The sequence below is a fragment of the Pinus tabuliformis genome, chromosome Q, assembly GCF_031772625.1.
Source record: "Pinus tabuliformis cultivar Carrire ecotype Pingquan chromosome Q, CPIR1, whole genome shotgun sequence".
Classification (NCBI taxonomy): Eukaryota; Viridiplantae; Streptophyta; class Pinopsida; order Pinales; family Pinaceae; genus Pinus; species Pinus tabuliformis.
This window is the reverse complement of record NC_142296.1, coordinates 1,149,359,207-1,149,381,534: the sequence shown is the minus strand read 5'-3', so window position 1 is coordinate 1,149,381,534 and position 22,328 is coordinate 1,149,359,207. Positions and strand designations below refer to the sequence as shown.

The following is a 22,328-nucleotide window of genomic DNA, read 5'->3' as shown; positions in this document are numbered from 1 at the left end:
ATTTAATTTAATTTGTATACCTCTGATTAAAACTTATCTCAGGTATGCAGTGAAAGAAAAGTAGATGGAGATAAATCAAGAAAATGTGTTTGTGTTGCTTCCAAGGAATTGAGGGCTTCTCAGGAGGAGTTTTGCAAGGAGAATCTGCAGTTAACACCTTTGGATTGTGTAGAAGAAGAAGAATATACGGGAAGAGGTAAGGACTGCAAATCCCGAGGCTCTAATGTGAATCTTGAGATTTCAAATGATGATAAACGTCATGAATTTGAATGCAATGTAGATGGAGGATATGGGTTCGCTGAGAAATCTAGTATGGTTCCTCTTCATTGTAATCAGTTTATGGATGACAATGACCAATCGACACAATCGAAATACGGGTCTACATTGACAAAGGAATACTCTCGCTCCAAGAACTACATGGATTTATCAATCCATGGGTGGCAGATGAAGCTGATGGTGTGACGCCTTATTCATCACCCATTCTTTCTCAGTTCATTCTTTCTCTAAAAGATTCTCCCTCCCAAGTTGTTGCACCTTCACCCATTTTTAGCACAACTTATCATCTCTTTTCAGGCCAAAAGTTTGGAGGCTTAATCTGAACTTGTAGGAGACTAGGAGGACAAAGAGAAGCATTGAGGGCCATGGCATCTAATTCATATGCAACCTTCAAGCCTTTTGGAGTTCTCTTTGTTTGCCTTGGTGAGTACCATCCATCCAATGATTCAACAAGTGAGTTTGGTATCGGTCATTGTTCACGATGATGCTTCCATAACGTCTACCATTATTGTCAGCCATCCAATTGTAGAAGATTATAGTATATTGTACACTAAAGATCCAAAGCCTGAAGCCAAGCACAATTCTTTGTATCATGCCTGACTTGAGCGAACTAAATTTTGTAGTTCTATTCAATTCAACTAAAGGAGCTAGGTTCTCCATAGCTTCTATATTCTTAAAAACCCTGACCCATTTTCTCATCTATGTTTCTATTAGAACAAATCATAATAAATTGGCACTGGAGATTTTTACAGTCTTACAATCCACCCAATGATTATAGAGAGCAAATTTTAGTAATGCCTAAATACCAGCGAATGTCCCGTTAGGACATAGAAATTTTCTTCTACCCTTTTGAGCGTTTCAAGAAGAAACATGATGTGAGGGGCTGCATTCTTCGACTGATACCTGGCCTCATTCCTTGGTGCCATATGGATGGGGTAGCCCACAGTGAGAAAGCTTGGTGGACAACTTAACACTTCACCAACCTCACTAGTGAATCAATATCCCCTTAGGCTATTAATGCTATGGGTGTGACCTCTCAAGCCAGGGTGGGTGCTTGATAATCAAAGAGTTAAGTTTGAGCTCAAAGCAGTGCAGCTCAAACATGAAAAATAATGACTGCAATATATACCTCTAATTTAAGGATTATTAAAACTTAGGATGTATAGTTTCCTGAACATCCGATGACATTTAGTACACATTTACTACAGAAATATATGGAATCCACCAATTAGGCTAAACTAGTCTAATGTAGGGTAACAACCAACATTGTGGAACCATAAGAAAAATTAAGATAGCTCATTTGGCTACCTTTATACAAAATGATATTACTGTGATAGACTACATATTTATCATTGTTTGTCCATAATTGGACAACCATCTCTCTGACGAGTTTCAAACTAGCCTAATGTGCCTGCAAGGGGTACGGGTTTGTACTCGCATGATATGGAGTCAATTGTGACTGCTATCACTATAACTTTTAGGTGAATCTATCCACGCTCCCACACACCATCCACAAATTTAATTAAAGATTTTTAACCACAAACTTTACATAATACTTTATATAACATCCACCGTCGATTGAGATGCCCAGGGACTATTATTGGTGTTAGCCTTATCAAACAACAATGCTTAGATCTATTTTGGAACTCATAGGTAGAATAGCTTTGATTGCCACAATAAGCATGCTTCTTATCATGTCCATTGCCATTCAATCTATGTCATGTTTTTGGTTTATCCGAGAGCTTTCAGTTTGTGGATCTTTACACGTTTTCAAATTCTCAAAGTCCCATCAAGGTAAGTAATAATCATACAGATAGTAACTCTACGATAATATATTTTAACAGCCTTAAATATTTATACCGAGCATAGAAATACCATTAAATATTTTCATTGTTGTTTGAGGACCAACTGTTGGCAAAATCCTGGCAGTTTTTACGATAGCTAGAGAAATTAGTATGGAGTCTAGGGGCTAAAATCCAACTCTTGATTAGGTGTAAGTTGTGGGGCAGTTGGGGTTGTTAGCTAGGGTACAAATTTTCCATGATGACACAAGCTAAAGAAATTGTACATTAACAGGGAACTGGGTCCTCATGAATAAGGAGGGCCTAATTATTATATACAGGAGATTATTATAGCCCTTCTCACACAGTTGTGTATGATTTTTCAATCATTTGGTTATTAGGAGATATTTTCCTATTTCTAAAGAGCTGTAGATGTGTCTCATCATTATTATACTTTTGAACCACACTGCCTTTCTATATTTGGTGTATTTAGTATTTCTCTTTCTGGTAACTTAGAGCATTACATCGAGGGCCAGCCTTGAATGCGAAAGACAGAGGAAGGGAAATCTCACCTCAGAAAAGCCTTGGCTTTGTCTCAACTATTTTCCCCATCATACAACCCCTAAAAGTATATTCTTTGATAATCAATCTTAATGGAATAGGGCTTATCCTTTAACAAAGAAGCCCCTCTGCTTCTAAGGAAGAAATCAAATCAAAGGTTGTGGTGTGTGGAGGGCCATTGAAGCAAGGGTCCAACTCTTGACATGATCACTTTGTTTGCTACTTCCAATTGCCTAAACTTTCTAAGTTCAATCGTCAATTTACTGCTTCCGTAAGGTCTCTCCATAATATTTATTTTCTAGATTATTCTTGTGTGTTTTTTGGTTGTCAATTTCATGTCAAACCGGAGTCGGTCACCTAGGAGTTTGGCTCATTATGCTCTCTGCGCTCAATGTTTGTGTTTTCAGTCATTAAATCTAGCTAAAACATTTTATTGGAATCCAGGGCCAAGGATTGGGTTTCCATAGTTCTGTTTTTAGTGCTAAGTGATGCATTTCAGTTTTATTTAAATATTTCAGCCCACTTCATGTTTACATAAGTTGTTGAGTTTATAATGATAGACATCTTTTAATATTTAATCATGAGTTCAACTTGGTAGAAAATGGAACAAAAAGAATAATCACATGAGATAATATCCACTATAAATGTCTTCATAAAAAGTTTGTAGAATCATTAACAATTCATGGTAACTAAATATTTCATGTAGAGTTATGCATTACTTCAGTCCTTTACAAGGTAGAAATTCTAATAGCTAGTTATCATTGATATCTCAATGCTCATGATTTATTTTTCAGGGCCGTGATGCATATCAGTGTCAAGAAGGATAATGATTATTTGTTGTGGAAAAATTGTTATCTAATTTTTCAAGGATAATGATTTGTTATTGGCTCCTATTGTTGCAATTGGGGATGATAAAAGCATTGCAAGTTTAGATATCTTAAGTAGTTGAAAAAATATTTTCTAATCTGTCTAGGAAAATAATCTCTTTTTATTCTTGTTCTTGGAAGGCAACATTTATCAGAGTCCCACTGCAGAGGCTATATTTGGTGATGGTGTGCAAAAAAGGGGAGTGACATCAACATTCAAAATTGACTCTGTTGGAACTATTGACTACCATGAGGTAGGTTCTAGCTTATCATGGGTCAAGTCTAATTGAATTGGTATTTTTGTCTATTATATTGCAATAAATGGGCATCACGTATTAATATGTTGAAATTATTTGAAGGGCAATCCTGCAGATCCCAGGATGAAGAATGCAGCGAAGAAATGTGGAATAGAGATAACTTCTATATCAAGGTCTATATCACCTACAAACTTTAAAGAGTTTGATCTAATACTTGCAATGGACAAGCAGAAGAAAGGTAAATAAAAATCATAAATGGCATATAAAGCTCCCAAAATTTTCAGTTTCATTTGCTAAGTTTCTCCAAACCAAATCTAATAAGCCAATACTATTGTTAAATTTAACAAAATGTACATTAAAGTTTTCTATGCTACTGTTAACATACGCTTCTAATCAGTGTCTAAGTTGTGTGCAAAATTAAATTAATAACATGGGATGGATATATTTTGTAGCAACATATTGAAAATTATCCTTTAGTGCCAGAACGCACAAGGCCTTTATTGTCTTGGCCAGGTAATTGGTTACATTTGGTATTCTTTATCGTTTCCCTGTGATACTCATACCATGGAGGAAGCCATTTTTATAGTTAGATGGAGAAATTGGAGGGAGCAAAGAAGCTATGAGATATCAAATGGAAAATTGTTGTGCCAATGGCTTGCAACCTTGGAGCTCTGAAAAGCTTCCCTACAGCAGTGGTATGAGAACTCATATTTGCTCAATTATGGTGAAGTTTTAGTGTGATAGCATCTGAGATTTGTTTTGAGGTTTTTTCTCTCTTTAACTTAGTTTTTATTTTGTGTGTTGTTGTTGGCATTATAGATGTGCCTGATACTGCACTAATATTGAGAAAGAACACCCTTCCAATGAAGTTATTTTCTTGCATGTTATTCAATGAATTAGAAATCTTCAATCGTCAAGATCAGTTGCCATTTGCATATGTAAGAGACATGATGACACCCAAAGTGAGGATTCACATGTTCGAATGAACCATTTTTAATACAATAAAAAATTAAGATTGATACTCTTACAAAGTCAATCAAAGCATTTTCAAAGAGACTCCTTTGGACCTGCAAATTTCTTTGGGTTATGAATCCAGAGCCTGCAAATCGTATTTGGACAGAATGTGGGCTACATATTCTGTTTGATTGTATTAATTCATTTCAAATTTGATTGGCTGCTAAGATTACAGCTTGCAGAAGCTATCAATTTTTTAAACTGTGAAGGATCATGAAATAATAGAATATGGGAGGATCCATAACTGCAAATTTAACCAATCCATGATGTTGATGGATGCCATGGGTATTAATTTTGTAATAGATTGGATTAGATGACTGATTTACTTCTCAATAATTGAAGTCATTTTTACTGCCTCTGCCAATATGAGATGATAGAGAATGTGCACCTGTATCTAATATGTGTATTTCATTTAATGGAGTTGATAGTGACTGAATTGTTTTTCCATGTGAATTTCAGTGGTGATTTTGGTTATACCGGAAATGAAGGAAAATACAATGAAACGTGCTCTTCTGGATAGTTGGTATCCAAACTCGGTGTACGCCATGAAAACATTTTTAACTCAAATAGAAACAAAGAATTTTTCCAAGAAGCTCTTCGTTGTCAACGCAATCCTGAACTAAAATTTGGTATAAGTTGTATAGGCTTGCATGTGCACCATCGTGACCGAGTTTTTATTAAAGGAAGTGCGATGTGAGGACAGATGTTGATTTGGGACGATACAAATATATAAGTCTCTTTTGTGTTGGACTACATGGATGGTGGAACCCTTGTGCAAGTTCTTCAGACCCACAAGAAAATCCGAGAACACTATTTGGTTGAGGTTGTCAATCAGGTGCTCAAGGGCTTGCATTACCTGCACCAGAACAAAATTGTTCACCATGATATAAAGCCCTCCAATTTATTGATCAATAAGAGAAGTCAAGATTGTCGATTTCGGTGTCAGAACTGTGTTGGCTCACACTTTGGCCCAGTGCAATTCCTTTGTGGGCACTTGTGCTTATATGAGTCCTGAAAGGTTCAATCATGATGGGTATTAATATACAATTTCTATTGTCTTCTGCAATGCAGTTCCTCAAATACCCTTCAGATTATGGAGTGGAGAAGTATTTTCTCAGGAAAGATACAACCATGGTGAATCAGTCTTGCCACTTATATTCTCAATTTTCAGGTAATCAGAGATCCTCATATTTAACAATTTGAGAGATCTATCAAGAAACATTACCTTATGGCATGCATGTCTATAAAATCAATCAGGATAAAACTATGTTTCATTGTTGATGGCAGTCTCGGCTATTGTTCATCAGATTCAGAAAGAAGACTTATTTGGTAAATCTCGGCTATAGTACATGAAAGGACCTGAAAACCCCAATTCAGCAGTAGGTCTAGTGACCTTCGTTGGAAACCTAGATGTGAAGGAAAGAAAAAGGTATTTCAATTATTCTGAAAGGACTGATTTTCCTTGTGGTTTTGCCAATTCCATACCCTAGGATTTCTTGTGTCTAAAGAAGACAGGAAGGCCATGGAACAATGCAAGGAGGTTGTGGTCATTTCAGCTATATTTGGAGCCTATGCAAGATTAAGCAACCCAAGAATGTTAGGAAAATCACAGCAGAAAACGTTTGTTTCTTCATGTTTATGGACAATGCAACTCTCACACTTCCTGCCAGATACCAGATCAAGCCCAATGAGTCTCATAGAATTGGAATTTGGCACATTGTTTTGGTTAGGGAGTTAGGATACAAGGAATCTGTAATGAATGGCCTCGTACCCAAGTAACTTTCCCACAGGCTTTTCCCAAATTGTGTTTACAACATTTGGATGGATGCCTAGCTACAACTTGTTGATCCTTTGTTAATTTTGGAAAATTTCCTTGATATTGTTGTCTCAAAGCATCCTTACAATAATCATACCATGGAGGAAGCCATTTTTACAGTCAGATGGAGAAAGGGAGCAACGAAGCTGTGAGGTATCAAATGGACAGTTACCGTGTTGATGGCTTGCAACCTTGGAGCTCTTAAAAGCTTCCCTCAAGCAGTGGTATGAGAACTCATCTTTGCTCAATTATGGTGAAGTTTTAGTGTGATAAGATCTGAGATTTTTTTTAGGTTGGTTCTCTCTTTAACTGATTTTTTGATTTTGTGTGTTGTTGTTGGCATTACAGATGTGCCTGATACTGCACTGATATTGAGAAAGCACACCCTTCCAATGAAATTATTTTCTGTCCTATTATTCAATGAATTAGAAATCTTCAATCCTCAGGATCGGTTGCCATTTGCATATGTAAGAGACATGATGACCCCCAAAGTGAGGATTCACATGTTTGAATCAACCATTTTAAATACAATAACAAATGACCATCGACACTCTTACAAAGTCAATCGAAGTATTTTCAAAGAGCCTCCTTTGGACCTGCGAATTTCTTTAGGTTATGAATCCAAAGCCTACAAATTGTATTTGGACAGAATGTGGGCTGCATATTCTGTTTGATTGTATTAATTCATTTCAAATTTGATTGGATACTAAGATTACATCTTACAGAAGCTATCAATTTTTTAAACTGTGAAGGGTCATGAAATAGCAGGAAATAGCAGAATATGGGAGGATCCACACCTGCAAATTTAACCAATCCATGATTTTGATGGATGCCATGAGTGTTAATTTTGTGCTAGATTGGATTAGATGACTGATTTACTTCTCAATAATCAAAATCATTTTTACTTCCTCTGCCAACATGAGATGATAGAAACTGTGCACCTATATCTAATATGTGTATTGCATTTAATGGTGCTGATATAGACTGAATTGTTTTTCCATGTGAATTTCAGTGGTGATTCTGGTTATACCAGAAATGAAGGAAAATACAATGAAACGTGCTCTTCTAGACAATTGGTATCTAAACTGGGTGTATGCGATGAAAACATTTTTAACTTATGGTCATTGTTCTTCATATTATGCACATTTATGCATCTTATTTAAATTTTCCTATTCCTATGTCACCATTGCTCCTCAATTTATGCACATTTATGCATCTTATTTAGATTTGCCTATTCCTATGTCACCATTGCTCCTCAATTTATGCACATTTATGCATCTTATTTAGATTTTCCTATTCCTATGTCATCATTGCTCCTCAATTTATGCCTTACCAAATTTCCTTTGCAACATCTGATACAAATGCTAGTTTACATACTTCTCATTAAAACTTATGACCATTTAATATAATTTGTATACCTCTGATTAAAACTTATCTCGGGTTGCTACAGAGGGTGGCGACTTTGACTTTCTACATATAGAGAGGCAGTGATCATGGTGTTGTTTGTCTTTTGTACAGACTTTCAACTATTAGTGCGGAGTCGAATGAAAGTGAAACAGTGTCAGCAATCGATGCCACTCCAAAATATACAGTGACTTGATTTTCCAAACAGATAATTGATAAACACCAAATTGCTTTTGTATATATATATATATATATATATATATATATATAATATCTTATTTGAGGGAATGGGATATAGTGTTCAATTGAACAAGTCAAATCCCTTCAAGAGTCCTCTGGCAGGTCAGAAAAGTGCTCAGCTAAATTTAAAAAAAATAAAATAAAAATAGATTTTGAATTCTACAAGTTCTTTTAAAAACTTAACTAATATTTAAAAATGCCCTAGGAAGGGCTGACAGCTAGCCCACATTTTCCTAATTTCTGGTTATGAGTACGCTTGGGCTGGTTGCAAGTTGCCTTGCTTGGGCCTGGTTGCAAGTTGCCTTGTTCTTTGACCTTACACGTATGAGTGTAGATTCTAAGGTACCCAAGCGACGACAGGTTGTTGAAGCATTAGGAAAAGCTTAATGGGTGATGATTCAAATATGATTCTCTATGCTATGCTCTTAACTTTGATGATGGAGTTGATCTAGATTATGCATCGTGTTTCCTATTCATTATTTTTTAATGTTTATGATGATGAAGGTCACTGCTCTTAGTTCTTTTCATGTATGGTATAGCCAGATGTAGACTACCAGTGATAGGATAGCTATTTTTTCATATAACCATGTGGAAGTTAAATTTTAGTGTCTTTGAAGTTTCGGGAACAAAGGTCATCTACCTACAAAAATACTTTGTACAGAATGTTGACGATCCCAGCAAGCGTAGTTTTTGGTGAAGTGATTGAGAGATTTAGATGACAGTATCTATTTTCCAATCATAAGCAAGAAGCAATAGTTGTATTATATATAAGGCTTCGATAGGGAAAAAAATGCCTTGTTTGCTGCACATTAAATTTTTTTATTCTATTTTCTTCGTGCTGTTGATGTAGAAAATACATCTACTTCCTTATATTCATATCAATGTGCCATTTATTAGACAGAATATTAATATCATTAGAGATTGAACTCAACCTTTACGTACTGAGTTAATTTATGATGTATTAACTCTTGGGAGAGCAGGCAATGAATTTTTATTTATGTTCATTATTGGTTAAACACTACGTCTAGTTCAAGCAACTTTCTGTGGGATTTTTTTTCTTAGAATTAGTCCAAGTTAGATGGATATTGAAATTTATTTTAGTTTTTAAGATGGAAGTTAAAATAATATTTATTATAAATAATTTTTTTATTTTATTTAAATATTATGTAGAATTTTATATTATGAATAAATTATAGACCTAAGTTATATTAAATTATAAAAAAATATAATTTATATTAAATATAATTTATATTATAAAGCTTTATTTATTGGATTGCGTCTATATTAGTGATCGATTGGATCTATTTTGGTGATTGATTGCATAAATTAAAGAAACTCACAATTCTTTCAAATATATGCAATCCACTTCAAAATATAATTTTTTTTTAATTAGAGTTACCATGATCTTAAATGGATTTCAAGAGAATGGTTGAGACCCTCTTATTCTATTAGCCTTTAAACCATTTTCAAAGTACCCACTAATGCTCCATGACATCTCTACAATTTAACGAGAATTATAGCATCTATTCATCCTTGAGGTCAAATTCAAAGATAAGAAACGTGTAACATAAGTCTCAGGTAGATGTTTAAAGAGAATTATAACATCTATTCATCCTTGAGGTCAAATTTCAAGATAAGAAACGTGTAGCATAAGTCTCAGGTAGATGTTTGGAATGAAGTTGTGACTTTTCCATTGGTGTCTTAAATAAGAATGTGATCAATATCTCCCTTGCCAATGATCTAATAAATGGTGCTCTAAATAAGAACGTGATCAATGTTTCCCTTGCCAATGATCTAATAAATGGTTTTTGTATAAGGAACCTATCAAGGAGTAGCTACCTTATGCAATTATATTTCTCATGGATTCATAAAGCTTTTCATCTAAATCATTTTCTCATGGAAGAAGTGGCATTTCTAGGATATTCCTAAAACATCTAGTATAGATCACCACACTTGAACGCTATGTTAGGTTCCGTACAATGCTTCATGTTGGTATAGATTGGTATTGTGGTGCAATCCAACATCAACTCAATTACACGCTCTTTCTTATTCAAAGATTTCCTGTAAGTCATATTGAAATCTTGTTGATTATTCATAAAAACAATAACAAAGATTAATAGTTTTACTCTAAAAATAAATAAAATGCATACGTGGAAATAAACCTCAAATTTTGTTTTACCAAATCCAATGATGTTTTAAACAGAGATATTACAAGTTGTGGTGTTAATGATGCAAGATAGACACGTCTATGAGCAAAATCTCAAAGGTAATTTTTTTGTTGTGATCATATGCATATTCCACTACATACTAATTAAAAAATTTAGATATTGATTGATGTTATCACCTACAATTTGTGGAATGCATATATTCTAAGATAAGGATTAATAATTATTTTGTCTATCGTATTTTTGTAAAAATGATATTCTAGGTTAAGTAGTAGCCATTTATGTGAAGTTTTTTTCAAACATATTGAGTTTAATCATTGTAAAATATTGTGCAAGATATGCTTAAGTTGGATGACCACCACTATCAAAGTTCTATAAGTGAAAGAAAAAGCTATCTTGGATGAATTTTGGGGATAGGGCCCGTAGTTCCAATCATTTGAGATGTGTCCCATCCCTCAAAAAATAATTAAATAGATAATAGAACAATTATCTAGTTAATACAGTAAAATTTGAATTTTATAAGCGAGAATTCCACTAATACCTCTTATACAAGCAAAAAAAAATTAAAAATGTAAATGAGACATTTCATATAATTCTAATATAAGTATTTATGTTTTGTCATATTTATGTTCTTGTGTCAATCTCAATATGTAGTGATATCGATATGTTTATTTTTGGTTCTTATCTTAGAATTCTAAAAGAGATAAAACACTAGTAAAGTTTGAAAAAGTTTGATCTTTAAGATCTCTCATGAAATGGAGTATATTTTGAATTTTTTTCTACATGTAACAACCTTTTATTAACACAAAGATTTCTAGTTTATTATTATTTTTTTAATGAAATCTAAAGATAACATACTATTGTTAATTGAAATACATTCTTTTTTTAAGCTTTTCATTATGGAAGGGCAACATGAATATATGCCTTTCTAATTGAAATTAAGACCAACTTTTCAAATTTGATCACTGGTGGGATACGTAAATATCGATTCAGAAATTGCACATAGAGGATTTGGGCTAACCAATAAAAAGGCTAATTTCAATTGATTAGTCTAGAGTTGGGTTATTGTGCATTAATTTTATATAAATATTTCTTTAGGTCTATCTTAATTTTGGATTTATTAAGTGTCTAAAAAAAAAATTCTCTTTAGGTTTAAATTGCTTTTCTGAGTGTAAAATTTGTTTGAGAGAGTTGAACTCTCTGTAAATTTGATAACTCCAGAGTTAAAATGAATATGGCTAATTTAATTATTATTTTTTAGTTTAATTTTTAGTTTTAGGTAATTTCACTGAGTCAACATATTTTAAGTCATAATTTTATTTTGTAATTTTATGTAGTTTGACCTTGTCAAAATGTTTAGATAACATAATATAACATGACATTATAACATCTTCTAGGTCCAAAAATGTAATAAAATTAAATTAAAAAAAATTATAAAATATTTTGATTATGAAATGACAGATGGTTTTTGGGCATGTGGTATTGATGACTCATCATTTTTAGGCATGTGGTATCTAGATGATTTTGAGCATGTTTTATTGATAAACCATGGTATTGGCTCAGAGTATTGTAACTAAGATTTACAAATTAATAATATTTATGGCAAAGTGGATGTGAATATACATGGTTAAACATATTGTTATATTGTAAGTTTATTGTAACTATTTAACTTTTTATATGCTTATGAATTAAATTTAAATTAACTTAATTTAGAAGGTAAAATGAATCTTAAGTTATTGTTGCTGCTTATATGTTATATATTTTAATGTAATATGTATATTATGATTTTCATTTACCTAAAAAATTATTTGTAATTTTGTTGCACGGAGAGGTGCTCTACAGCCCAATATGGGGTAGATCTCACATAAACATGTAAAGGTAAATATAAATGTAAGCATTTGACATGTAATGTTTAACATTTAACATTTTTAATCTAATGTGGGCCCTATTTAGAAATCAATCTAATTATTATTATGTATAAATATAAATTTAGAATATAAAGAGGTTGATGAACACTAAAAAAAATAGGTATGGTAAATAAATAAAACCTATTTTTATATTTAGTCTACAAACCTCTTTATATTTACGAAGACTCGAAAAAGAGTTTTGAATATGGGCCAAATACCATTTTAATACCATGAGTTAAATACCATATTTATAAAAAAGATGTGGTAAATTAATAAAAATATAAATAAAGAAGAGGTATAGTAAATAAATGAAACAATTTTTTATATGTATTCCATAATTCACTTTATATTTGGAACACTAAAAAATGAGGTTTTATTTAAGTGAAGACTATGGACCAAATTATTATTAATACCATGCAAAAAAAACATATTAACCCTAATATTAATATTAATAAAATAAAGATGGCACATGGTATTGAGAACCAATGGTATTGACCCATGACATTCACTTGAAATGTAGCCTATTTAAAGAGGGGAATTAAACCAACATAGATTTATCTTTATTATGGATCTACTAAGCCCCGAAAAAGATCAAATATCTTGATATGCAAACTAACATAAAGTGAAAAAAAAATTGATCTTTCTCAACTTTTGATAGATCCAAAATATATATAAATATACCTATTAACTTAACAATAATCAATAATCAATAGTTAAAATAAAAAACTATGAATAAAATTATTTATCACCCTGCTTCACATTTTCCATAGCTAAATTAGTTCAAAGATATGCTTCACATTTTCCATCACTGAATTAGTTCAAAGATATCTTACAGCGGAGTCAGAGACAAAACCAGAGACAACTCATAAGGATGTGGTCCAAGAGAACCGTTAGTAGAGAGAAGGGTAGAGACGCTAGCAAAGGTAGCTTTCGTTCGTCTAGTCTACCGTGTTCCTGGTCTAGGGCCTTGGTCTCTGATTGGCAGCAGGACTATATGTATTGGACTAGACGACATGGTAATTGAATGAAGTTAATGGAAATCGAAAATATTTCATTTATACCAATTTTCCAGGTCAGGGAAATGATTGAGCTTCAATCATGGTAGGATGTGTTGGCGGATTAACAAGAATGTAAACGAAAATAAAAATACTTTCACATCATAATACTTTTATATTAAAATTTAAATGAAGATATTTTTATATTAATAAAATTATTATAATTCGAAATGAAAAAATGTTTAGTTTTAAATAATAAAAATAGGTTGTCTAAAAAGATAGATGATGATTTTCAGTTTTAATGAGTAATATATTAGATATGATAAAAATGTAATATTGTTAAATTTATAAAAATACTTAATTAATAGAATTAAATTAATTTGATAGTTTATTAAAATGTAGGTAAAATATTGAAAAAGATGAAATCAATTAATCATTAGTTTTACTTGTTAAAATGTACGTAAAATATTGAAAGAGATGAAATCAATTAGGATGGACGAACATTAAATTTATAAAAATACTTAATTAATAGAATTAAATTAATTTGATAGTTTAATTTACTTAATAAATCGTTAAAATGTAGGTAAAATATTGAAAAAGATGAAATCAATTAATCATTAGTTTTACTTGTTAAAATGTACGAAATATTGAAAGAGATGAAATCAATTAGGGATGGACGAACATTACCTAATCGTTATAGTGACATGACACAAACTCGAAGTTATAGTGATATGGCGGCTCGTGACCCAAATCAATATTTAAAAAATAAATATATTAATTCCGATGTGTACATCACGATATTTAAAACAATGTAGAGATATGATTCTAGTCTGAAATGCTTTCACCATATATTTATCTTTTGAGTAGGCGAGGTGGGCTGTGCAACTAAGGATCGAACCAGTGCAGCCTTTGATAGAGAGAGCAGGGACGCAAACACAAAACAGAAAACACATACAAACAATTCACAACTTACTTTCATTCGATGTCTAAACATATATTTATATACAACAGAGAGACTTCTGGAATTTGGTGGGTTAGTGGCTTCTTCAAGAAGCTTGCTCATTTTGTCAACCATTTCTAGAAACTATACCTAAAATATTTGCTGAATTATCTGGAACAGTGCGGCAACCTCATTAACTAGGGTGGTTGGAATTAATGTCTTCCAACACTCCCCCTTAATTCCAACCATATAACAAAAGCACAAGACACTATACTCTTAATTGTCATGCCTGCTGGTCTAAGTCTCAGCTAGGCTTGCAACAAAACATTTCATTTTTGACTTCTTATTAAAGGGTCCATGCTTGTTCCTTTTCCTTTGTTGGTGCAGTTTCATCTTCACCTTTCTGGCTTTCCTAAAAGAATTCCTCTGCTCCTTGCTTATGTACTTAATATCAACAACCTTTTCCAGATCAAGACCCCGAACAAGGTAATCTAATTCAAGTTCTCCCCACTTTCCATGAGGAACCAGCAAACGAGCCATCAAAATGTAGTCATTTTTGAACATGAGCGGCCTCCGAAGAACATCCATGGTAGTATCCTCCACAGTAGCAGTCATCTTGAAAGCAAATCCAATAAAACTTCTAACAATTGGGTTTTTACTCTGAGTGACTTCTTCAACAACATGATCCTCAACAACATGATCTTCAACAACATGATACTGTTTGTCAATGAACTCAAAAATACTGCTAATCCTAAATGGGTTCATGAGAAAATGATCATCGAAAGGATCATTGCCAAAAAAATCTAAAAAAATAGACACATCAGCTAGCTTTATCACACTTCAAACAAAACGCCTCTTCTACTGCCTCTCTCGGCTCTCCTTGGCCCTCCAGGCTCCTCCAATCAGACCAGTGACCTTTTGCTGGCTATCACAAACGGTACTCACTTACAGCACTCTCTTGAACAAGACCCACTTGCACGATTTTTGCAAATCATCTCCATGCAGTGCTCACACTCTTTCAACATCAACGCCCTTCAATCCGCAACAAGACTCCAGGTCTTTACATGCACTCATTCTCATGACTAGCTTCTCAGCAAGCAACACACCAGTGTTCAATCGTCCAAGCTGCAAGAGACTCCTCACCGTGCTCGAAAGAAAAATTCTACCCACAGATATCAGCCCTCTGGCACTACAGCAACAAAAATAGCACACAGTTTCCCTCCGGTGACATATCAACTCTCACGGTCAAATTTCTCACTTGATTTCTAGAGTCTCGATCTCCACAATCGGCTCTGATTACACCACACAATAGTCAACACAAGACTCCTTTCAAATTTTACATTCAACACATACTTCAACACACTCTGTTGACAAAGTTGTAGAGGCAATGCAACCGATCTCCCTCAATGCACCAAACCTCCACGTTTTTTTTTAGTAAACTCCCTTCACCACTTAAAAAAATATATATTTAAAAACCTTATCTCCTTTCTAGCATTCAAACTTTCACATATGACAAAGAAGTTTTTCACATGACCAAAAGCAATATTTTTACCTTAATCCAATTAATTTGTTCGTGGAGGCTCCTCAGCTACATACTCCTTTTGCACCATGTGGCTTGAAGAAACCTCTCCGCGCACATAAGTCAATCAACCAACAGAAAGATCTCCTCTTCTAGTTGTTTACGGATTGTAGCAGACACTTAACACAACAGCTCCAGGCTCTGGAATGCTACACACCAATGCAACAACCGGCAGGGCTTAAGAACACTAGTACGAGATCACGCTTGCACTCTGGCTAGCTTTCTCTAAGGCAGCTCGGTAAATAGAATAGCAACAGGTCTTGAGAAATAACTTTTTCTCAGAATATAGAAAGCATGGTGCCCACAAACTAGTGCACTTCTCGGACGCTCATACAGAACAATATCGCTCTCCACTTGCATTCACACTACTGGGCCTTCACGTCAGGTTCACCACAAAACACAAAACCCACCAAACTTTGTCTTCAATCAACACTCCACTGTCAACAACAGCGCTTCGCCTTGCGCTCCACACAGAGACCTCACAAGGCAGACTGCAATAAACAGCTTCAAGAAAAGCTTTTATAAAATACTCCAGGTGGCACACAATCCACCACTCTTCAAACACAAATGGGATCTCGCTCCTTGAGACCTTCACACCACCGAGAGCTCCTCTAAGCAGCTCACCTCAGCGCTCTAACAACCCGGCAACACAGGACTCAACACGTCCTCAACACACAGCTTCACACAAGTTTCAGGAAACAATGAAGACTCACACATATTCAAAACACAACAGATAATCAATACAACACTCACGGCACTCAGCACACAACTCTCTCTCACAGAAGACCCTTAAGCTCTCAACACTCAACCAGGCAGCACTTGTAGTTCACAACTCGCCTGAGCTTTCCACTCTACCGAGACCCTCAGCTCTGATACCATGACAGAGAGAGCAGGGATGCAAACACAAAACAGAAAACACATACAAACAACTCAGAGCTTACTTTCATTCGATGTCTAAACAGATATTTATATACAACAGAGAGACTTCTGGAATTTGGTGGGTTAGTGGCTTCTTCAAGAAGCTTGCCCATTTTGTCAACCATTTATAGAAACTATGCCTAAAATATCTGCTGAATTATCTAGAACAGTCCAGAAATCTCATTAAATAGGGTGGTTGGACTTAATGTCTTCCAATAGCCTTATGCTCAGAAGGCCCCTGAATACGACCCTCGGACCTAGTGCAACCAAACACCAGCCAACGCATCTACAACCGGACTACCATCTTAAGGCGCAGAAGCATATTCTATAAATCATATTCCTGCTCTTCATTACTCAGAAAACATTTATTATATCACTACAATGGAATTTACAATAAAAAACACCAAATTTTGGCTCAAGGCAGGAGGTATACAGAATCTATGAAATACAGAATATATTATTTGAGGCGTGGTGCCCTTGAAGGCTTCAGACATGGAGTTCATCTCCTCCTCCGGTGGCAGCGAATATGTTGACGAGAGCGAGAGCATTACTTATCAATTTGCTTGTGTTCTGCACGCGACCGGTGACCATGGCTGTAACATGACCAATGGCGTGGAGATCCTGAAATCCATTGAGACAGGATTCCTGGTCTGTGAGGGCTGCGGTCATCCACGTCTGCACGTTGCTCATCTAAAACTGGAAAGTGTACGACTTCGGTTGCTTCAGGTCCACCAAGAATCCTGTAGCGTTTTACACTCCCACTTGCATTCCACGAGGAACTGTGGCCACAATGGTCAAATTCTATAAGAAATCCGTTTACACAGCATGCCAGTTTCTATATACCAGTTTTACTCTAATTTATGAACAAAATAATATTTTTCACTGGAATTTATTAAAGTTTGGTCATATAATTTCAAGATTTTTTGTTATTTAAAATATATTTTTTAATGCACAAATGGATTCAAGACCCTGAAAACCTGAGATATTTTAATTTTTCACATTAAACAATTTAAACTCAAGTTTTTAAAAACCTCTTCCATATTTTGATTAAAAATAACCAGAAAAAATGTAGTAAAAATTAGGCTAAGCTCTGCGAAAACTTGTCAAACTAACACTGAGAACAACCATCTTTGGGTGCTAACCACAATGCACGCTGAATCATCAACCTTAATCAAGGAAAACTAGACCACTTGGAATTAGCGGCTTCTGGTGGTCCTTAATGGGAGAGACTCCCAGATACCAAACCAGCACTAAGAACCACCATCTTTGGGTGTTAAATAATGCATGCTAACTCATCATCCTTAATCATCCTTAATAAGACTTTCACTCTTGCGAATTACCTCTAGTTCTTGCGTTATTAACCCAAGTCTTAAAAAGACAAACTCTTAACAAAACAAAATGAATTTTAAAACATACCTCACACCCAAAATATAACTTTATTTATTCAATATAAAATATAACTTTTATTTTATTTTAATTAATTTTAAATCCATTATAAAAAAAAAAAAAAAAATTCCCATTTTCCTTCGTAATCCTAACACGAAGTCAAACCCTACAAGAGATTTAATATACACTATCAATTATAAGATTTTAAATAATAAATATTTCACATTCACACATAGTAATCATATTTTCGTATAATTAATATTTAGTGATATAAAAGCTATATATAATTCATTTAATTTTGTTGTTCTTATTATGATTTTCATAATATAATATGAACAAGCTTTTGTGTTGAGTTTGCTTTTTGCCTCCCCATTAAAGCCAAGTCTGTGACCAAATTGAACGTTGGCTCCACTTTCACTCTCACACACCGTACTTAAAAGTTGGAAGGGATAAGGATAGCCCTCACTAAATTGAAAAGTAATTTAATATTAAAAAATAATTTATTTTTATTTTTAAATAAACTAATTATTTTACTAATTAATTAATGATATAATAATAAGTTATTTTATAATTTTATAATTAATCTTTTAGATCAAGGAGAGGTTTCTATTGTTATGTAGAGGGATCAGTACGTCTCATACATCTATCAAAAAAGTCATCATAAATTATTAAAAAGATGCACATAAGTAGTTTATATTAAGCTATATAAGTTATTAAATTATGTCTAAAATGGGTATATATATTGATTGGACCAACAACTCTCAAACACCAAGCCTTAACATCACAAGTTGACAAAACATACTATCCCAACTACCTCCAGCTCTGAATTACCAAGTAAGTCAAAATTCACTGCAAAACATTCCATTGAATTCTATCTAGGAGTACACATATCCCATCACACAGTCATCCACTGATTTCCACTTGAGCAACACATCCCATTGCTGGGTAATACCTGCACAAGAACATGGAAAATGTGTGTCAGCCATATCTACATGTTTGTTTAACCATTCAACCTATTGAAAACAATAAATGACACCATTCAATTTAGGAATTAGTTCAGAGGATGCAATAAATGACACCAACCCTTTCAATTCAAGTATTAAACACACCGACCCTTTCAATTCAAGAATTAAACACAGGAAAGCACAAGGATCAACCTTGAAAGTTTATCAACCATTGGATCATGTAAAAATCAATCGAGAACACAAATTTCAATTTGGGAGATGGAAATCTATCCCAATCTTCCCTACCAATTAAATTCTAGAATAAAAAACTACAAAACATCTCCATGCCAGTTCTCATCATTTCTCGGCTCAAAAATTCGGGGTTCTTAGCACTCTCTCGACTCAGAAATTCAGGGTTCCTAGCACTCTTGCTAACTATGCTCTAAGAATCTCTGACGATAGCCACCTTGAAAAAGAGAAATCACATCTTCTTGAAGTGTTTAGCAATAATAGGTATAGTAGATCTCAAAGCCTCAAGGCCTTTCACAAAGCCTGCAAAGAGCCTAGAGTTAAACCTGCTTGTGATGATCCTATCTCTAAGGTTCATCTCTTGTTTATCCAAGGAACCACAAATAGGATTTCCCATATCCTCAAGAAGATTAATGTCGCTTCTTCATTTAGACTTCTCAATACCATTAAGAATTCTCTTAGATCTGTCAAAGACCCTATTGATCCTAAGGACTCGAAAGGGCTCTACCTTGTTCCCTCCTCCTGTGGTATCCCCTACATTGGAGAAATAGGTAGATCTATTAAGCATAGTATCAGTGAGCATCCTGCAAACATTAGACACAATCGCTCCCGCTCATCAGCCTTATCTGAGCATGCAAAAAAATCAAAGCACCATATCTACATTGAAGAATCCAAATTCATCGCTAAGGTTGACCACTTCCACCACACGAAGCTCAGAGAGGTGATTGAGATCGAAAGGCATACCAAAAATATTAATAGGGATGATGGTTGGAAATTGAGTGAGAGCTGGGTTCCAGCTCTCTCATTGTAACTCATCATTCCCTTCTTATCCCCTCTCCTCTTTTTTCTCTTTTCGGTTTATTTTCTTTTATTTTATGCCTTGATCCCCTATTTTATCTTTTATCATTATTATTATAAATATATATATATATATTTCATTTAAATATATTATATATATTTTTATTTTTATTGGCATAAAGATATAAATTTTCTAGTATTATTTTTCTTGTTATCCTTTAATTCAAATAATATAAACTTAATTGTAATAAATTAATAAAATTATTTGATTACATTGGATAAAATTTCTAGATTCATAACAACTGGTTTTCTAATTAGTCAACCTCTAACAAATAAGATGATATAATTTATTAATAAATAACTTCTTTACATTAATTCGATAATATTAAAATTCAATATTTTATTTTTAATTATTCCTTAACAACTATTTTTAACTAAACATAGAATATTTTAATGAAATAACTCCTCACCACTAACTCCCTAATAATTAAGTTTTTTACCTATTAACTAATTCATCAATAACTAATTTTTAACGGCTATTTCTCGGCAATGCTGCATCCTTACTATTGATTCCTTCTGATCGATGGATTTATCACCTAGTCCTAAGGATGAACCACATTAGTTGGTTCGAAGCATCCACCAAATCCTATTAATGTGATTAATCCGAAAGACTTTCTTCTACGTCAACCCTTATTTTGATTTCAAACATTCATTCTACTCATCCGCTGTTGGAGACATACAATCAGAGTGTATGCATAATGTTACATTCATTCTATTCATCAGTTGTTAGAGACATACAAACATAATGTGTTTTAGAGACATACAAACATAATGTGTGCACAATGTTACATTCATTCTATTCGTCAGTTGTTGAAGACATACAAGTTTGTTTTTGTTGAATAATGTTATCATATTGATTATTTTATCATTATTTTTATTGACAAACAAGTGTAAATTAAAGCCATTATAGCCAATATCACTTGCTAAACAGATCACACGATCCAATTAGCGAAGCATTTTAAAATGAATAATGATACCAATGTCTCTTTATCACTTTTATATGCTTATTAGAAATTCTCTTTTAAGTATTAGATTATCAAATTAAGACAATCCAACTGCAAGATTGCAAGAGCATAACTATAAGGAATTAGACAAATTTGCTAACAGTGAGATTAGTTAGTCAAAGGCAATAAAAGATCTGCAATGCAATTTGCAAGAGAGAGATACTTATACAATGCAACTACGCAAAATGAGATGCAACAGAGAACCATTTATTTTGTTTCTGCCTTAGGATGTGGTTTAAGGCTCGAGATATTGTATTTGAACCCACCTCGCTTTATTTATGTCAAGCAAGCTATTCCTTCCTCAACGATATGGACCCACTATATAACTACCATTCATTCAGGAACTTTACTAAATACAATGAGTCTATCTGAACGCCAATCCATTCAAAGTCTAATAACCTTGTGTCAAACTATCGATTACTTATGAACTTGCTTTAAGGTTGGATTACAGACCTATAAAAGATATCATCTAGAGACTCTACACGACCACTTAAATCATTCTCAAGGTGCAAATGACCATACCCAAGTTTAGTAACCAATTTCAATGCGATTACAACCTCAAAGCTGACCGCTGCAATTTAATATCAGACTATTATAACAATGATATCAGTCCATTTCCAACAAGATTGGTTGAGCAAGATTCGAGGATAGAACACTAAGTAACCTTTGTGATTACATATCTATAAAAGATAACATCCAAAGACTCTAGAGAACCATTGAGAAGTAAGATGTCGATGAGAGATGCAATGAGGTAGTTAGTACCCAAGAAGGCTATCCTATCCTTGACTAGGCTAGGGAGAAAAGCCAACAACAATGCCAATATGCTAACTCAAGAAAGTAGTATTTCTTCAATGTACCACTACCAATGAAACATGGGATTTTGTAGCTTACTGGAAAGTATATATCAGTCAATTAAATGATGAGATCAACCCCTTAAATCATTCTCAAGATGAAAATAACCATACCTTCCGTTTTAGTAACCAATTTCCAACCTGAAATACGACTCGTGAAATTTAATATCAGACTATTATAACAATGATATTAGTCCATTGTCAACAAGATTTGTTTAGCAAGATTTGAGGATAGAACACTCAGTAACCTCTGTGATTACAGATCTATAAAAGATAGCATCCAGAGACTCTAGAGGACCATTGAGTAGTAAGATGTC

General features: G+C 33.7%; 1 protein-coding gene across 1 annotated transcript; it reads left to right on the top strand.

The window, feature by feature from the left end:
* Window positions 1-641: 641 nt before the first annotated feature.
* LOC149223682 (low molecular weight phosphotyrosine protein phosphatase-like) lies at window positions 642-5,378 on the top strand. The gene is made up of 4 exons (XM_089387971.1): window positions 642-699; window positions 3,626-3,738; window positions 3,844-3,979; window positions 5,215-5,378. Exons 1-4 carry the CDS (start codon window positions 642-644, stop codon window positions 5,376-5,378), a joined length of 471 nt encoding a protein of 156 aa, XP_089244097.1.
* The last annotated feature ends 16,950 nt before the right edge of the window (window positions 5,379-22,328 follow it).